Source organism: Ochotona curzoniae, unplaced genomic scaffold, assembly GCF_017591425.1.
Source record: "Ochotona curzoniae isolate NIBS_2020 unplaced genomic scaffold, NIBS_Ocur_1.0 contig_1, whole genome shotgun sequence".
NCBI lineage: Eukaryota > Metazoa > Chordata > Mammalia > Lagomorpha > Ochotonidae > Ochotona > Ochotona curzoniae.
The window spans coordinates 34,044,736-34,064,420 of NW_024464918.1; the positions used below are offsets into that span (position 1 = coordinate 34,044,736).

At 40.8% G+C, this 19,685-nt stretch overlaps 1 protein-coding gene across 1 annotated transcript; it reads left to right on the top strand.

Moving 5' to 3' along the window:
- The first annotated feature begins 3,062 nt into the window (after window positions 1-3,062).
- On the top strand, window positions 3,063-14,928 carry MINAR2 (membrane integral NOTCH2 associated receptor 2). The gene is made up of 3 exons (XM_040976419.1): window positions 3,063-3,230; window positions 11,131-11,358; window positions 14,749-14,928. The coding sequence occupies exons 1-3, from the start codon at window positions 3,066-3,068 to the stop codon at window positions 14,926-14,928; spliced, it is 573 nt and encodes a 190-aa protein (XP_040832353.1). The 5' UTR covers window positions 3,063-3,065.
- Window positions 14,929-19,685: the final 4,757 nt, after the last annotated feature.

Below are 19,685 nucleotides of genomic sequence, written 5' to 3' on the forward strand. Positions count from 1 at the left end.
GATTAGGGGTGTCCCCAATATATTCTTCATTAGGGTGCTTTAAAAAGTTTGTGGAAAATGTAGATTTTAAGAAAAACACTATGCATGGATTTCAGTAAAATAAACTTATATTTTAGACCTAATTTTCATGCCCTTTTTAAAGCACTGTTATATTTTGCATATTTATACTCTTTGTCACTATTGAATGGAATGGAAACCTAAGCCAGTGTGCCAGTGTTTGTCCAAGTATTCTTAAGTATTTTAAAGAATTAATAGGAAAACTAAGATAATTGTGTTGTGATCAAATGAATTTTGAAACTGCTGGAATTTAAGCAGAATTCTTTATACTATACACCACCAAACAAGAAACTAAGGCATGTAATTCTTGGCAATGGAGCCTCCTTCTTCATTGACAATGATTGAAACACAGTGTGGAACAAAGAAGTCACCATGCCTTTTTTTTAATGTGATTGTTTTATCAATTGTGTCGTGAGAGATCAGAGTACATAACAGCACTCCTCATTTACTTAACACAGGATTTCATTATGGTCTTCAGATATGACTCATACAGAAGGGGTCAAACAACAGAGCTGGTGTTTTGTAAAGCATCATCACTGTAGAGACCCTTTAAAAGCCTGAAAGACAATTAACAATGAAGACTACGAAGAAAATATGTAAAGATTTTGTGGAAGGTCCAACATCAGTCATGGCACATGAAGGAGACTAGTGGATAACCCACAGCTGTAGGAAGGACTGTCTCTAGGCAGAAGTATAGCAGAGGGGTGACGGTGTGTAAGACTTGATTTCCTCATGGTCATTCATGTAGGTTACATGAAGGTGAAGAAATGACTGAGGGAGGGGCAGGCAAAGGCATGGGAGAACCGTGAGCCTGGGATACGTTTGCCGCTGGGCATCCAGGACCAGCATGGTGGGACAATCTAAAGGAAAGATGCCTGAGGAAAACTGGAGGCGCACTTCACCTACTTTGTCCTTTGGCTAAGGACAAGGCCTAAACAAGTACATTTGGATCTGGCTTCTGTTCACTTGTCAACACAGACAGGCAAGGACAAGCAAGGTTCTGCTTGAAGATGTGTATTATTCTCCAAAGAACCTCTCAGGAAAAGCAAGCTGACTAAGAAATATTTGCTCATTAGATATATTCTGGCAGAGGCCAGAGCAATCTAGAAAATCCTACGTACATACACATAAGATACTTGATTTGTGAACACTTGGTTTGTCTTTTTTTTTTTTTTAAAGATTTGGTTTATTTTATTGGAAAGGTGTACTTACAGAGAGAAAGACAGAGAGAAAAAATCTTCTATTTTCTGGTTCACTTCCCAAATGTCAGCCAATGGCTGGAGCTGAGCTGATGCAAAGCCAGGAGACAGGAGCCTCTTCCATGTTTCCCCTGTGGACTCAGGGTCCCAAGCATTTGGGCCATCCTCTATTGCCTCCCCAGGCCATACGCAGGGAAGTGGATAGAAAGTAGACCATCAGGACATGAACCAGCCCCCATATGAATGCCAGCACTTGCAGGTGGAGGATTAACCAGTAGTGGCATTGCATACTTCCGGTTTAACTGCTGTGTTACTGTGGTGTGTAGTACCTTTTACTTTCTCTATTAAGTAGATTTATAAAATACCTCAAATATATTGTGAACATCATAAGACCATGATAATCTTTGCCTCCGAAAGTTGTTATAGAAGACGGAAACTTAATTCAGTCACTGCAACTACCAGTGAGGCAAATTTTTTAAACATACTGCCTCATGCTTTTTGCCATAAAAAAGGCAAGTACTCTCCAGTGCTTCACTCAGTTCAAGACCATCTTGGCTATCGATTTTTGTAAGTTGTAGGGACCTCTTCTGAAATCACTGGATCCATTCCACACATGACTCTGCCACCTTGAAAGGTAAACATTGTTGCTGAATTAAAGAGCCGTAGCAGACGTGCAGAAACAGCAATCTGTGCCTTCTGGAAACTCTTGATGTTTCTGTCACCTCCCACAAGCTTTCTTTTCCTGCAGATGGAAATTCACGCTTTCCCTGCGAGAAGACGCCTAAAGCAGAGCGGCCTGGATAGAGAGCGGATCTGCACTGTCATCATCATTTGCTGGCTGAAGACACTGTCTACAGCCTCACCCACACGGAGGCTCTCGCAGCAGCTGGGTCCACTTAGGACTGCACATCACCCAGATCCATAGCAACCATGCTTTCCTTTGCTTCCAAACATGCTGTGTGAACACCAACTTTAAGAGCTTCTGGGGGTGCGAGGGGGGCCGTCAAAACGTTCATGTAAAATGCATGTTTTAAAAAAAAACCTAGGCATAGATTTTGATTGTTTTAATGCCAAAATAAATTTACTTATAAGTTTTTGAAACTCCTTGGTACATCTAAGAACAGTCAAAGGAAGCTGCTATAGTGAAGGGTCAAGATAGGAGTTTGGGATATTAAATTACTATGGTGAGTTACAAGGCAAACTTTTGCCATTGCTGCACTCAGAAGGAGCTGACAACCTGAACCCATGGGGAGGTTTCACATGATGGAGGCCCTGGGAGTCAAAACATAAAAACGGAACAAGATACTGCTTATCACGTGTGAGGCTGCCCAGGCCATTGCAGTCAGTTTAGTTCAGCCATGTTCAAAGAGAAAATCAAGCTAAGCCTCTCAACAGGTGACTGCTTCTCGTGCTTCCAGGGATGGATTGGAACATTGCGATCCTGGCAGCTTTTATCCAAACAACAGTTCCCCCTCGAGCTCTTATTTCCGACTCTGAACGGAAAGACATTAAGTGGTACACATGCTTAATGTTCTCATCCAATTAATTTTGATGAATGTAGCCCCATGGGTCCATTCAAGTGCCCTCAGTGCACGGCCTGTGTGTGAACGTGTGCAAGGTACAGCAGTGTGCTGCTCTGCCACTTTGTTCCTGTGCGTTGACGTGTCATTTCCAGAGTGGCTTCCGAGCTCAGCGAGAGCCCCTGGCTTCAGATGGCAGTCGCTGTATCCTCGGGCTCATTAATAATGGAGGGGCCTGACAGGAGCAGCTCCGCCTGCCTTCGTGTTCCCTCTGTGGTCGAAGGGAGACATGGATCTCTCTGTTTTGCCCAATAACAACCATCCTGACAAATTCCTGCAGCTTGATGTGAAGTCTTTAATGAGGAGCCCGGCCCTTCTGCAGGCCAGCCTCGCGAGATTTCCGGGAGGATATTATCCAGCTGCACAGCACTGGCAAAACCTTGTTTACTCACAGGTAAGCTCTGTGGGCAAAGAACTGTGGGGGAGGGGAGGTTGCTTGTTTTGTACGATCTGCCATTTCATTATTTGTGCCAAAATAATAATAATAACAAGGCTGTAAGGAAATGAAGACAAGGTGACTGTTGTCTTCTGAAATACCTTCCTCTAATTTCCTTATAAAATATGCAGTCTCCCACTCTCGCGTTCCCCTGCCTGCCTTCATCTTAAATTTCTTGGTCCTTATTTTATTCCTTTCCTTCATAATCCTTCAAACTAATTGTTTTATTGGCAAATAAGGCTTTTAGAAAGAAAGGGGGAAATCATATCTTTCTGTCAGGTCTAAACATGAAGTGTGGGAAGATGACGTGGTGTGTGTGTGTGAACCTCCCAGGAGGCTGACTGCTTCTCTCTGCTTTATTTAGATTAGCTCTCTTTGTCTGCAGAGGAGACTGAGATAGCCAAACAATGGAAATCTAGTGTTTGAAAGAGGGAAAAAAAAAAGAGGAATTCTCCATCTTGGAAAGGCGCTGGCACTGCTTCCACAGGTGTCCCACAGACAGGGCACACAGCTGTAACGCAGGTTGTGTTTGTCTTGTTCTCCTTTTGCATCTACCATCTTTTTGGGGTGTGGGGGAACAAAAGGAAGCCTAAACCTTGATGAGTTCCAGGTACCGCAATAAACATAAAGGCCCTGACTGTTGTACAGCTAATGAAACAGGAATGATCTTTGTTTTAAGATGTGAAGGTTAATGGGGTTGAGGGTTAGTCGACGTGGAAGCAGGAAGAGGAACATTTCATTTCAGAGCAAGAAGTGACTGACGCACAAAGCCCTGCAAGCCATTAAATCCTTTGGAGTGGTTCAAATTCCCTGAACAGAAATTTGTTTTCTTTTTAAGAACAGTTGCTACTCAAGAGTCTTGGTGTAAAGTGACTCCTCTGTGGTGTGTTTGTGGGCTCCTTGGGACCTTGATTATGAGATCATTCAAAATCAAGTACACTCAAATGATTATGTAAGTGTTTCCTCCACCTATAAGGGTTTTAATTTATTTCCATTGTAAGACAGCCTATTATGACAACTTGATTTTTTTTTCTTTTACTGTTACATGCTTTGCTTTTGTAATCCTCAAACCCTTCTGCCTTCCACATTTCCCAGTACTTCATAGAGCTTTTCGCATTTTCTTTAATTTCAAATAAGATGAAATTCCATTTTTCCCCTGGTTTTTGCTTAAATCATTGAATAAGATGATTAAAAAGTCAGTTCAAAAACCTTGGCCCTCTATACTATGTACTTTAATCTCAGAAAACGTATCCAATAGATTCTTTTGAGATTGGAACATGTCGATCTAACATCATTTGTTTGGTCCTGGATTGGGCCTACTTCCTTCATGTGGAACTCTACAGTTTGAACTCCAATGAATGTTGTCCCTAAACCTGAATGAAATGCAAGTTTTTAAAAGGCAGATTTTCCTATAGACCTTATTGAGGTAAGACAGTTACAAAAGGGAAAATCGAGGATGTAAACTTCACTCTTACATCTTTGAATATATGCTACTATCAATTTTAAAACTCAGATAAATATTTTGATTATTCCAAGAAAGAAATGCTGAGTACCTTAATGAAGGCCAATTTATGAGTGCAACAGCACACACAGTTGCAGTAAAGCAAGTACAACTTCAGGCAATTGAGTCGAACTGGCACAAACCATGAGTAACAGCAATTATATTCCACTTCACTTTGGCATATATTATTATGTAATTTTTCCCTCTTGGGTGGATTGTCAAATCAGCAGTTAATATATTCATTGAAGAAAAAAATTACCGAAAGAAATGAAGATGCAACTATTATAAATATTTGTCATTTGACACTGGATATTCTGTCTATTGAAGCATAAATGATGTGGCAAACACCAAGTCAAGTAAACCTTATTTTAAAACTCTTATTGTTTAGGGATGCCATTAGGCCCATGGGAAAAAATATGTAATAGAGTCAGAAAATTGATTATTGTTTAAAATCCGCAGTGAAACAGTTTGATATCTGCCAAGGGCATTAATCAGCTTGTGTCTCATTATTTTCATTTGTAAAATTATGATAATAATCATTCTTTATGTTTATCTAAAGTGAGAGAAAACAAAACATAAGGTGAAAGCAATTGACAGGAAATTTCCTGGAAGAGCGAGAGGTATGAATGAAGGTTAGGTGTGTATGTGTTATTATTATTAACTAGTAGTCCAACATGTGTTTAAATTATCCCTTTATTATGTTATTTAGGAAATAACAAATAGCACCACTCCCATTATTTTGTAGCTATTATGAATGGACAGTGTCCTTTTGCATGCATGCACACATGTGTGTGTACGTGTGTGTGTGTGTGTTTGTGTGGTGTTCGGGGAAATATACTCAATATATTTGTCATATTGTGTGGCTAACCCAACAAGTAGATTTTATTACTCACATACAAAGTTCAAACTTGTGTCAACTGATCTTTTGGTGCCACATGACCTGTGAGCATTTTATTTGTGATGCAGACTACTTTAACACAATGTCAAAGAATTTAGTCTAACAACATTGCCTTCAAACTGATGGCTCAACAGTCAGAGACCTCCTTGAGCCCAAATATCAAAACAAAGTCCTTATAAGTATCATTCTTGTGTCAATGGTCATCTAATTTTGTTTTTTAAAAATTCATATTGCATTTTCAAAAGAAATGCTCTTAGCCATGTCTGTAAGAACTAACACAATTCCATACAGCCTAGAAATGTCAGCATTAACTTCCCAGGGAAGTCAGGAAGTAGAAGCAAGATAAGGTCCCATATATGCAGAGAGAAATTTCACTAGAGGAATTTTGCTAATAAATTTTATACCAGTTCAACAAATTAAACAATCTCAAAATTTCTAATGTTTCTGGATATTAAAATTATTTGTGACATATATTTGATAAAGGCATTTAGAATTATCTTCCCAGTATTTTTCATAACCGCTTTAAGTGAAAAAAATATGTTTTTACAGGTATTGGGGAGGGCTTTGTTTCCTGATTAGATTTAGAATCTTCTAGACTGACATCTTTATTGCATCTTTTCCTGTCTTCCTTTATATCTGTCTCAGAGCCTAGGAGCTTTCCAGGTTAAACTTGAGAGCTGGACTAAAAAGTCAGGATGAGAGACCTTCCTTACCTTGATTTCCAGGCAATATCATTTAATGGATTCTTTTCTTAATCCCCATTCTTCACTATTTTTCAATCTTAATACTCATTATCTCTTAGATTTTAACGTCTCTCCTTTCTGTGCCTCTGGCACTAAAATCTGTCTTAAAGACATCTTGCAATATCATTTACAAGGCTACAAATCCTTGGTAGCATGTTGGGAAAGATAGAATACAGGGTCATACCATAAGAACCCATGAGTTTGTTGTGAAATTTTAAATTACATCCTATAAATTTCAGAGCTGACTGCAAAGTTTTAAGCAAGAAATCACATGATCAAATCTGTGATTTCTAAATAAAAAATCATTCTGGTAATCTGGAATATGTAATTACTGGAGTCAGTGGTGAGCTCATTTTCAGAAAGTTTGTGCATCTAGACATGAATCCGTGAAAATGCTTTTCTGCATTATGATCATGATAAGGATTGCACTATTTGTATAGCTTATTATTTCCATCTGGCACATTAGAAATAGGTCATCCTTCATGGTTGTGTAGGTTTCAAAGTTTGTCCCTACATATGAATATTTAGATGTCTATGGTGGTGGTTGTTTAGGTTTTAATTTCAAACAATCAAGTTTTCAGGGGTAATCTTTTTTGGTAGTCGACTTCCTACTAAGTTCACTAAACTCTACTAATGCAATCGGATCTATTTAGTTCAAGTCTATTTTACACACCAAAAAATATACCATATTTATGCCAATATATCTCTCAAACAGTCTTTCTTACTGTATGTTTCAGTCTCTACTTTTGTCAGTCACCCGGAGGCTATTTAAAATGCAAAACTGTACCTTCCAGGGGATATCTGTCCCAATTCACTCCATGCACCTGAGATTGTACTAGAGTTTTTCTCAAAATGCTTTTCTATTTAAAAAACAATTCTAGGTTTAATGTTTAGGGTGCACACTCAGCATTTCAACACCAGAAGGCATCCAGGGTCTGAATTCTTCCTCAGTTCCTTCCTTTCTTTTTATAAACTGTCTAGTACTTTCAGTAATCTTAGTCCTTTCCTGGATTACAGAAATGATTTAATATTGTTATAAGTATAAATGCTCTGATGATTTATAAATACTTATTATGATACTACATGTGACTACCTGCCAAGTTACCACAAATGACAGACCAACTATTCTCTCTCCACTGCACAAGAGGAAATAATTACCATCTCAACCTTGAAAACCCCTTTCAGACTCATCCATTTCTTGCTTATCAATCCAAATGCCACCTATTTGCAGGTTCAAGATAACTACCTTCCATATTAGGGAGAATCAGCTAGTCTCAGCCAGCTTGCTTAAAATCCCATAGAATATTGGCAGCCACAATGAAAAATATATAAACTTTGCTCATGAAAACTCAGAGAAAGAGAAGATGGGTTTGGTGGGGGATAGAGGGAAGAAATGTCGTTTTCCAGGGCTTTGGGTTACCTTAGACCTGTGTCATCTCAAAATCATGGTTTACAGGGTCACCACGAAAGCACGTGAGGGAATATGGGCCATGCTCTTGTGGAGAATTTCAGCAGCCAGTATCAGAAGTGATTTCTGTTAATTTTGTCTCCATGGCATTGACTGTAAACCACTGACCCCAATCTAACATTGTTTTACTCTCATGCTTCCTTGGTTGTTATTTTAGGTAGTTTTGGTAAATATTTAATTAATCTGTCTGGGGCTGGCATTAAGGTGCAGTGACTTAAGCTGTTGCGTGTGCTATATCTCTTATTGGGATGCTGGCTTGGGTCCAGAATTCTTTACTTCTGATCCAGCTCCCTGCTAAGGCTACCATGAAAGCAGCAGATGATGGTCTGGGTATTTAGGCCTCTTTTCATCACAGGGGAGACCTGAATGGAGTCCTAGGCCCAGCTTCCCATCAACTTAGCCCGTCATTGAGGTCATTTGTGCAGTGACACAGTAGAAGATCTTTTTCTCTGGCTCTCCTTCTCTCTTATCTTCCAACTAACTCAATCATTAAAAACATACAGATTAAAAGCAAAAAATGTAATCTGACAATGTTTTTCAAATAAAGATGTTAGTTCATTTACATTTAATGTGATGATTCACAAGGTTTGTCTTTTTGTTTTCCTAAGATAGCTAACCCTATATTAGTTCATTTTACTAGTTTTCTTAAAGTTTGATCAACTTTGCTTTATCCCTTTCTCTATTGCCCTCCTGATTGAGAAGTTACACATTCCTTCCTTTTTTTCAGTGACATCTTTATTCCCTCACCGGAATGGTTTGCTAGTTTCCTAATCAAGAATGTCTGTACCAAAAGTGTTATTGTGTAGTGTTTTAGTTTTGTCTTATTTTATAACTCACAAATTAATAATTTCACTAGTTCTATTTTCTAATAAAATGAATAGCTACTTGTGTATGCACATTCATTTATCAATTTTCTTTTCTTTCTCTTTTTTTTCTGTGCAGCATTAATTTTCAATCTTCCTTTCTGCCATGAATTTTCTCATTCCTAAGGTATGTTTTTTAGAGATTCTTTCTTCAATGACCTTTTAATTGTGTACTCTTGGTTTCTATTTGCTTAACTATGCCTTCTATCTTGCTATATTCATTAAATGGTAGTTTATGTGCACACACAGAGTATAATAATTAAATTGTATACAGGATAAATGATCAAAGTAATGGTTTATACAGAGAAGTCTAGGTAAGCTTTAAAGTGTCACTTTCTTAAGCGTTTTTGAAGGAATTAGTTTAAAGAAATGTGAATAGAATAATGCCATGATCTGATCAATGTATTCTACCTAGGATATAGAGTGGAGGGCTACAATGGATGTGCACTGCACTTTTTTCTAAAGCTTCCTGAAAATTTATCAAAAATGCAAATGAACTCCAATCATAACTAACATTTTGATCCTACCATCAAATTCCCGATAAAACTATACTATTTTGCTTTCATTCAGACAAAAAATTGATAAAACAAAAATAAATGACCTCATTTTCTATGAGACCCTCAAATTTTTCAGGAATATAATCTAAAAGTAACAGCACACGCTTGAAGGGATTTTTTAAGAATGTATCTATGATTAGCCTCCTACTATTTGTATTTAAGTTTTTAAAACCTATTTAAATTATACTAGAACTTGTAATTATTTTCGTAGATCACCACCCCCAAGAAAACAGTATTTTTCTCATGAATAGAAGGAAAAATTTTGTTTCAGAAACTCACGGAACAGTTTAACAGGCAAAAAGCCTGACAAAGAGGATTTGTAAAGTCAGAACAATTATCTTCCTTCCAAGATGATCAAAGATGTCTCAGCTTGAGGAAAAAATACAGAGTCAGAATTATGCTAAGCTCAAAGAATCTAAATTTCCTATCAAACCATTTCTGTTCAAGTAAAAAAAAAAATACTTATTAAGCCATCTATCTTTAAGATAACTGGTAAGTCAAAAAGATATATTATTTTACTGCAAACTTTAAGTGTAATGAAATAAAATTGAGTTTAAGCAGGCTAAGAGGCTATTCAAGTCAGAGGATCTCCAAGCTCATTTCTAAGTATGTGAAAAATGCAAGGATTAAAAAGTTAGGGGAATCCAATACCAAACAGAATGTGAATGGTTTTGTCTATGAATCATTTTTTTAATTCCAGCCATTTCAGAAGGACGCATGATATCAGTTTATAACTTTAGTTTTTATTAATATATATTTAGTATGATTTATATGAAGGAATTGCAGGGGATATCAATGAAAGCATAAATATGATTAGTTAGAATATGATTCCTATTGAATCTTCTCTAGAAAGACTAAAGTAGGTGAAAAACGCATCAAAAAATTCTTGTAAATTAGAGGCCCAGAGCAGTAGCCTAGTGGCTAAAGTCCTCGCCTCACATGCACCAGGATCCCATATGGGCGTCAGTTCCTGTCCTGGTGGCCCCATTTCCCATGTCGTCACAGTCACTTGGGGAGTCAGTGGACAGAAAACCTTCCACTCTGTATATCTGGCTTTCCAATAAAAAGAAAATAAAACTTTTAAAAAATTGTTATAAATTAACAAAATGGGTCACCAAGTTTTAAGGTTTTAAACGTAAGTTATCTGAACGTGGAATTCCTCTCCCGTGATGTCCCATAAAACAATTAAGATATTAATCCACAAGCTTTATGACATCTCAATTTCTTTTTGACCAAAGAAAGGAGCTGGGACATGCAAGGTTATTTGGTTTGTGAAAGTTTACTGAGCTATGCATTTGCCATTTCTGCACATCTCTAGCTTCAGATCATACTTTGATACAAATGTTTTTAAAAATCTGAAAGCATGGAGCCTGGCGCGATAGCCAAGTGACTCAAGTCCTTAACTAGCATGCGCCAGGATCCCATATAGGCACCAGTTTGTGTCCCGGTGGCCTCACTCCCTGCTTGTGGCCTGGGAAAGCAGTGGAGGACGGCCCAAAGCCTTGGGAACCGGCCCCCATGTGGGAGACGTGGAAGAAGCTTCCTGGCTCCTGACTTTGGATTGGCTCAGTTTCGGTCCTTGTGGTCACCTTTAGTTCAACGTAATTCATTTAAAGATTATCAAAATTGTAGGCAAAAAGAAGTATTGCATTACTGATAGGATTCTGGGTCAAACTAGATTCTAGAATCATTTTATCATTCTTTGTCTTAACGAGTTGAGTTTCTAGGCACACTCAGCAAATTTTCAGGTACAATTATGTCACATTGCTGTTTCCACCATGAGTAGGTCCATTGATAGGAGACGCCTTGTCTCTTTGTCTCCTAACAGAGAGAAAAAAAGAGCCTTGTGGCTCAAGGAACTAAAGGATGCAGTCGGGAGGACCTGGTCACTCCTGACAGCCCACCACCATCCTTGACATCAGTTATGAAGAACAATCCACTCTACAGTGACCTAAGCTTGGAGGAGGCAATGGAAGACAGGAAAAAGAATCCTTCGTGGACCATTGAGGAATACGACAGGCATTCCTCGCACACGAACCTCTCCGGACACTTGAAGGTACCCACAGGAACAGTGACCCCCATCAATACAGGAGGGGAGACCAGGAGCCTCTTCCTTAGAAACATTCTAGTTCTCAGGCCATTTGGTCCCTCTAACCTCCCTAGTCAAAATTGATGTTTGTTTTGAGTTTTACAATTGTAATAGTTACTGGCATCGTATAGGATAGAAAGGAAAAAAATGATGAAACAGAGCAAAGGTTTTCCAGAAACAAAAGGTTTTTGAAAAGATTACATATGGTTCACAGCAGTTTATGATGGTTTATATCCATGAGCACTAAAGGGATGATTCTCCAGTCCACATTTTTACAAAGCTATCTCCTCAGCGTGCTTTCTTACGCTATGCAAAGACGATCTCATCTAAGATGACTTTACTTCAACCCCACTCAGTGATTTAAGATTGCAGATTTACATTTTGATCCTTTTCCTGTGTCTCAGTAACAAAACAAAACAAAAACATTTCAACACAGGAAAAGTATGCAATGAACTCATTCACCCAGCATAAACCCAACTTAAGTTTTTCTTTCTGTCCCCCAACACCTCTGATGTCACCCACCAAGAACCTAGAAATACCACAGAGGGTGGTCCCTGTTTCTGAGCGGGCTGGATTCCTGCCGGGCCTTGGCTAGCCTCTACCTGCCTGCACGAGGAAGGCCCAAGACTTTCTAAGTAATTTTCATCTAAAGATGTATATCTCTTCTAAGCCCCATACTTTAAGCACCTGAAGATTTCTCTGTTTTTTTTTTTTTTTTGGAAAGAAAAGAACTAGGTCCTCCTCAATCCTACACACTTTTCAAAATCACAAGTATGTATTCCTTGAAATACGTCATTGTGCAGAATCTTTGAAGTTTCCTAATCTCTTGGTAGGATTAATGTATTTTCCCTTTAATATAGCCTTTTTAGAAAAGTTTCCAGACAGTTGTTCCTCGCAACAATGATCCTGTGGGGTTTTTTTGTTTGTTTTGTTTTTTGTTTTAAGATTTTTATCTCATTTGTTTGAAAGGCAGAGTTGCAGAGAGAGGAGAGAGAAGCAAGCTGATTTCCCATCTGCTGGCTCACTCCCCAAAGGCCACCGAGGCAAAGCTTGGGCCAGGCCAAAGCTACAAGCCAGGGTTTTCTTCCAGGTCTGCCACGTAGGTACAGGAGTCCTAGGACTTGGGTTATTCTTTGCTGCTTTCCCAAACGCATTGACAGGGAGCTCGATGAAGAGCAGAGCATCCATTCGGGATGCTGGTGCTCCAGGTGGTGGCTTAGCTTACTGCACCACAGAACTGCCTCCAACTTACTTCTTTCCTTTTCCTGTTCTCCCCTTTTAACTCCTTTTCCCTACCCTGCTATACTTCCCACCCCAACCTTGTATTTCTGAGGATTTCTGAGCAATCTACTACTAAAAATAAAGTACTGATTTACTGCACAATCTTGGTCTGGGTCCTCTTCCCTTCCCTTGGCTGTTTGCATGCCTGACAAGCTGATGGAGGAAACGAATACCACTGTCCTTCCCATCAAAAGGGAAAAGGGAATGCATGTGATTACAAAAAGACGGCATGAAAGATGAACTTACGAAGAGTTTAGAGGATGACTCAGCTCAAAGAAACAGCAGGGTCAGCACTGTGGCATGGTAGTTCAGCTGCTGTGTGGCAGCACTCCTCAGGCTGCTGGTTCGAGTCCTCGGTGCTCTGCCCCAGGCCAGCTCTCTGCTAATGCCCCCCGGAAGCAGCAACCATGGACCAAGTGCTCGGGCTAACTATGGGAGGGGCCTGGAAGGAATTCTCACCTCTGACTCTGACCTGACTCAGCTTAGCTGTTGTGGGCATTTGAGTAGTGAACCTGTTGCTTATAGATGTCTCTTCTCTCCTCTCTCGCTCTCTCTCTTTCTCTGCATGTGTATATGTATCTCTGCCTGTGTTACTCTTAGTTCAATAAATACTTAAATCTTAAAACACAGAGATCTGAAACTAAAGAAACTGAATATTAATGTCATGGAGGGATAATTTTCTATAAGTTGGACAACTAAGTGTTGTTTTAGGAAGCAGAGACATGGACACAGCCGATGCATCATTTTACTAACATCACCCAGTCTCCAGGCCTGTTCACTAATGTTGTCATACTGGACTTTAGTGCTAGCTTCTTGAGTGAAGTTGATGCCAGAATATTAATTTCCATGAGAATTTCATCCTATACCTCAGTTATTCAGCTTCCTATGTCACCACTCCTACCTACAGCTCATAATTGACACCCACTGTCCCTAACCTAATTTCTTAAACCTAGACATCACTTTTGGGTTATGTAAATTCCAGGTGCCTTTGGCCTCCCATTTGCCTAAATTGCCTAAAATTTATATTAGAAAAAGAGAAGGACCTGGCACGGTAACCTACTGGCTAACGTCCTTGCTTTGCACATGCTGGGATCCCATGTGGGCACCGATTCCTGTCCTGGTTGCTCCATTTCCCATTCAGCTTCCTGTATGTGGCCTGTGAAAGCAGTCAAAGATGGCCCAAAGCCTTGGGACCCTGCACACACACGGGAGACACGAAGGGGGCTCCTGGCTCCTGGCTTCAGATTGGCTTAGCATAGGCTGTTGTAGCCACTTGAGGAGTGAACCAGCAGATGGAAGATCTTTCTCTCTGTAAATTTGATTCCCCAACAAAAATGAATAAATCTTTTAAAAATGGAGCGAAATAGAGAGAAAAGCAATTCCATATTTAATCACCAAGGCCGAGTTAGAAGCAGAGTGTCAGAGAGCGTCATCTATGATCTGCAGGCTCTTCAAGAAAACCAGTGGCATTTGGCCTTCAGGCAAGTGTGGGGTCCTCATTACAGCACAGAGGAATTAGGGACTAAAAGAAGGTAGGGTCTTTTCCTCAAGAGTTCAAAAAGTGATAAGGCTTTTGCAGAAAAGACCAGCAGGTCGAGAGAGTCATGGAAGGAAACCTTGACCCTGAGCCTTCCACCTCCTTCTGCAGAAATATGCTCCTGAAATTCCTAGGAAAACAAACAAACACACACACACAAACCTCTAGGGCTCATCTAAAGCAAGAAATTTCCATTTTGTCTCAGCTCACTAACCTACATTCCATGACAATAGCCCAAGTGTGTGTTTCTGACCCTCCCAGGTGAGCAACAAACAAACTCTGCAGGCCGCTCCCATGGCTCTGCTGCAGACCCACAGCCTGGAGCTGCAGGAATCGCCATCAGCCAGGGGCCTGTCGCTGTAGCTTTGATGCTAGTGAGGCCTGACCCCTGACTTCTTCCTTGTGCCATAGCACTGAAGCCTCACGCAGGACAGCCCACGCAGCCACCTGAAGCCCTCCTGACTGGGTCTCGGTGTGCAGTCTAGTCGGTAACTGCTTGTTTGCTCATTGATCTAATTCTCTACATCTTTTTCTTTCAGGAAAATCCTAACGACCTACGATTTTGGTTGGGAGACATGTACACGCCGGGTTTTGACACCTTACTGAAGAAAAAGAAGAAGCACAACAAGAGAGCCAAGCTATGCCATATGGGTCTGATTTTACTTGTGGTTGCCTCCATCTTGGTTGCCATAGTGACTATTAGCTCTTTCTTTGCTTAAGGAAGCAGTCACCAACAGAGCCACTTCAAATGTCCTGAAAAGTATCTGTCTAAACATTTGCAGACAAAAGTGCTATTCGGTGTGAATGTGTTGTGGAGTGTGCAGTTCAACACAACCATCCCTTAAAATTGTGGAAATTGCCTGTGATCTGCTGGTGTGTCGACTGTGTCCTATGAAATTTGTGTAAAAATTTCAGCTTGAGATTCGTCCTCGGTGAAGCAGGACATGTAGGGAGTGCAACCACAGAAAGGCCACAATAAACAACCCAAATGTAACAATTTCCTAAGGCACAAAATAGCACCTGGACCATCAGCAGCTTCGTCTCAACGCTCAGGCCACATTCCCCTTGACTGTGAAATGTGGTGGACTACACTCTGTCCCATCTTTCTGTAGTCATTGAAACAGTGTGAGCCAGTCATTTCTGTTCAACAGCTAAGCAGAAGGGGCTCGTGGCTGGGTGACAGCGATTTGGATTCATAATCTGTTTTACTCTTGGGGGAAGACTTTATTCAAACTTGATTCTTATTTTCTTACCAAGAGTTTATAATGTCCCAGTTTTATGTAGTAATTTTATTAGCACTAAACTTGGACTGGAAGTTATTTAACTAATTGTATGTAATCCAATTGTGCTTACTGATTCCTTTGAACTGGCTAGTGTGACCCCTGGTGGTACCCGTGAGTAAGCATCACCAGCCACGGCCTTCGTGGAAGCCCTAGAGGTGCCAGAGGAATGAGGGAAGGAGAACAGGGTTTGAATCTTAGCTAACCGTTTGCTAACCAGCGAGCCCTGGGCAAGCTGCTCTGACAGAGAAGGGATGAGAGCACTTCTGCAGAAAGCCAGCCTTAGCATTTAACAGAAACACAGGTAAGGTCAGCGCCTGGCCTGTCAAATGCAGTTGTTCAGTTAGTTGCGATTGCGTTCTAGTTGGTGCTAGCTAACAGGCAGCCCCAGTTCACCTTGCTTGAAGGACACAGTGAGAATTAACTCAGCACTCTCTCCTTCCATCAGCCCCTTACCCCATGCTTTGCTCTTCAACTATTCCATCCTAGGCTATCTTATATAAGCAACAGAACCACCACCCCACCTTCCCATTCGCCCAAGACCAGCCTTTGTACTGTGACACTGCGCTATCATTTTGTTGTTTCTCTTAAAGATACTTGACATTTCATATATGAAAATGCTACTTTACTGCAAAATAAAATCAAAAAAGTTACCTTAGTCATCTTCATTTCTTATTTCTTACTCTACCTCTCCTCTACCGTGGATCTGAACCCAATTTAGACTGGAATAATAGAAGTGCTGGTCCTGGGGAGTCCCAGGAGGGTGGGCATTCTCCTAGCAGGCACTTGTCTTAGGAACCATTTGCTCACTTCCTGTGCCCAGTGGTTGCCTGTAAGATTCAAAGCCTGTCAGGTCTCTGCCCTGGAAAGCCCTGTGCTGTTCTGGTTACGTGTGGCCGTGCAGGAGCCTGCCATGTAAAGCTGCCCGAAGCCAAGAGGAAGAGCTAGTCTAAGGAGTAGGGAAGCTGCTGGCTTGGACTCCAGCTGCCCAGGCACCACTGCATTGCCCTTGTGCCCTGCCAAGCCCCTGGTCTCTCTCCACTCTCTTGAGCCCGTCTCCATTCTTACTTCCAATGCCATCATTTACCCTTCAACATAAATGACTTTGCTGCTGCTTCTAAAATAAGCTTCATTTTTTTTTTAGCTGTCAGTGTAACAATAGCAGTACAGATGCTATTCCTCTTTACTGCATTAATGTTACACATCTACATGGGAAAGCCACTGACGGAGGAAACGCGTGCTTGTTTGCACTCACAAGCTTACTGTGCAAACAGTTCCAATTTCTCTTGCAGAATGGGCTTTGTTGAAATGGTTCAAGCAGAAAAAGTATGAGGTCATGGAAAACAGAGCAGCGGCGGCCGTAAACAGGCTGGAATTCAAATCTGGGCTTTCATGAAGGGCGCTCATCCAGATTCAATGAATTCATGTTTTTAAAGCATTTAAAGGCTACCTTTGGCACCTAACAGGTGGCCAATAAATAAGTACTATTTTGTTCCACTCTATTTTTAGTGACTTCTTTTTTCTAAATCGGGGTAAAAAATTGGGGGTTCCATAAATCCTAAATGATCATGTAGTTTAAAAAAAATCATCTTACCCGGGATGTTTGCAAGGCAACCCCCTCTTCCCAATAAATTTGCCTTTACTGTTTTATTGGGTTTGTATATGAAATTAAGCATTTGGAAGCTCCTAAAAACACAAGATATATTACATTTTCTAATTCCAACTGTGCTTTTCAAAACTGTGCTGCTGTCAAACTTAACAGAAGGATTGAATTCTTTTTAATGTAGTCCATTAACGACCACTTCAATTGCTTTCATGTTGCTGCCACCTAGTGGAGTGTTTACTGAGAAACTGAATAAATTCCCGTCCCCAGCTCATTTCATCCAGAGCACACTGCTGCCATCTGGTGGCCCCATGTACCATGCAGCTCTCAGCACCTACTACAGGGCTATTTTGTGGGTTAGGGCACTTTGCTGGCACTTAGAACCAGTGCTGTGAGGTGGCCCGGAGCTCCTGCCTAACAAGAGCTAATTTTGGTCCCTCCGAATTGACAAGGAAAGCCGTGGGCCCAGCGTTGGGATAGACTGAGCTAGCACTGGGAGTCAGCATCCTGACTGCTGCTGTATTCAATGTGCTGAAGCTAAAGCGGGAAGCATCCTTAGCAATTGCCCTGCTCCTAACATCCAGGAAGGGCTTACGTAAGCCAGGAGCTTCTTCCAGGTTTCCCACGCGCGTGCAGTGTCCCAAGCCCTTTGGGCTGTCCTGGACTGCCTTCACAGGCCACAAGCAGGGAGCTGGATGGGAAGCAGGGCCGCCAGGATTACAACTAGTGCCCATATGAGATCCCGGTGCATGCAAGGTGAAGACTTCAGCCACTAAGCTACCGTGCCAGGCCCCAGAGTATTAATTTTAACACATACGAGACGTCATATTTTAAAACTGCAGTGAGATAAGGTTGTTCAATCTCAAACCTTCATAAGAGTCCAGCAGACTACTTTTTTTTTTTTTAATGGGGAAAGATACATTTATTGGTTCCTTCCAAATCTTCATTTAGTGTAAGCTCTGGCCCGACCTGAGGTGAGAGAATCCAACCATACGGAACAGCCTGAGCCACTCAGCCCAGGTTTCCGGCGGAGCAGTCGCTCTGCTTTCGTTTTACGGACAAGGTGACTCATTCACCTGACGAGATTTCCCTCTGTGTGCAGACTGCTGGCAAAACCCAGAAACACATCGGGGCCGGAGCCTGAGTCCCTGCTGCGGGTCGCAGGCTGCACGGCCGCATCATCCTTCGCCTGTCTCACATACCAGGAGCCTTCACGTGCGCGCTGTGAAAAACTGAGCCTGCGTTTCTAAAGTATCGCCACACAAAAAGTTATCTGTTAAAAGTTCATTTTGCCATGAATATTTCTAAATTCTCTTTGTACATCTCTGAGTGGGACTGCTTTATTTTTCTCCCCCTCAGGATCGTAAACCTTTTGAAAACATGCAGGCTGCCTAGAACTATAAATAAAACACAGAGGTTTACAATATATGTAAAAACCAACGCCAAAGGTGCTCTTTGAAAAGCAAAAGTTGGAATTAAAAACATATCACATAAAAAAGGAAATTACCTGAAAAGCACAAAATATTATGTGGCTAGATTTGTTTGCAAAAGTTTTACTTATTTATTTGAAACATGGAGGAGAGAGAAAGTTGGGGAGATTAAAAAAAAGAAAGAAAGAAAGCTATCGGTTGATTCATGTCTCAAATGTGGGTCCGGCACCTGGAACTGCATTGCGGTCTTCCACAAAGATGGCAGAGTCCAAGCAGCCGGGTCATCATGGTACCACATGGGCATGGTACCACATGGGCATCATACCACAAGGGCATCGTGCCACATGGGGTGGTACCACAGCACCAGCCCCTAGCAATTAGATCATTTTTCCAAAAGAACAAAAGAAAGAGATTCAGGCTTACACAGTTTGGCTTATACTGTACTTACTGGTTTTAAAAAATTTTTACAATAATTAAAATGTGCTCTTTGCTTTTCTCTATGAAAACTATTAAAATCCCTCACATTTGATTTAGTTTCTACCTTGGTAAAACACTAATTAATTATTCAAATAATCTGACAGCACTCAGTCAATATTCAAATAATAACTAAATTCAAAACGTGTCAACCCCTATAAATGAAATACTAGCTAAGCTTTTTTTTATAAAACTATATTGTGTTAAAAACTATAACTTAAATAATGAATGCTAAGCAACTTGAATAATTTCACTTTTCCTGCTGCCGGAGGTCTTGTTTTTTTTTAATTAAGATAATCATCACAAATCTCTTGAATAAATTCTATATATGGAAAATAAAATTTTAAAAATTTAAATACTTTAAACACAGAAATGCCCAACTCTCAGGAAATTTTCAGAATCATTTAGGAGAAAGACTCTGGGCCAGGCACGGTAGCATAGCTTCTAAAGTCTGTGCCGTGCACACAGAGGAATCCCACATGGGCATTGGTTCTATTCCAGTGGCTCCACTTCTCGTCCAGCTCCCTGCCTGTGGCCTGGGAAAGCAGTCAAGGACGGCCCAAAGCCTTGGGACCCTGCACTGTGTAGGAGAAACAGAGGAAGCTCCTGGCTCCTGGCTCCGGATTGGCTCAGCTCCAGCCATTGTGGCCACTTGAGGAGTGAACCAGCAGATGGAAGGTCATTCTCTC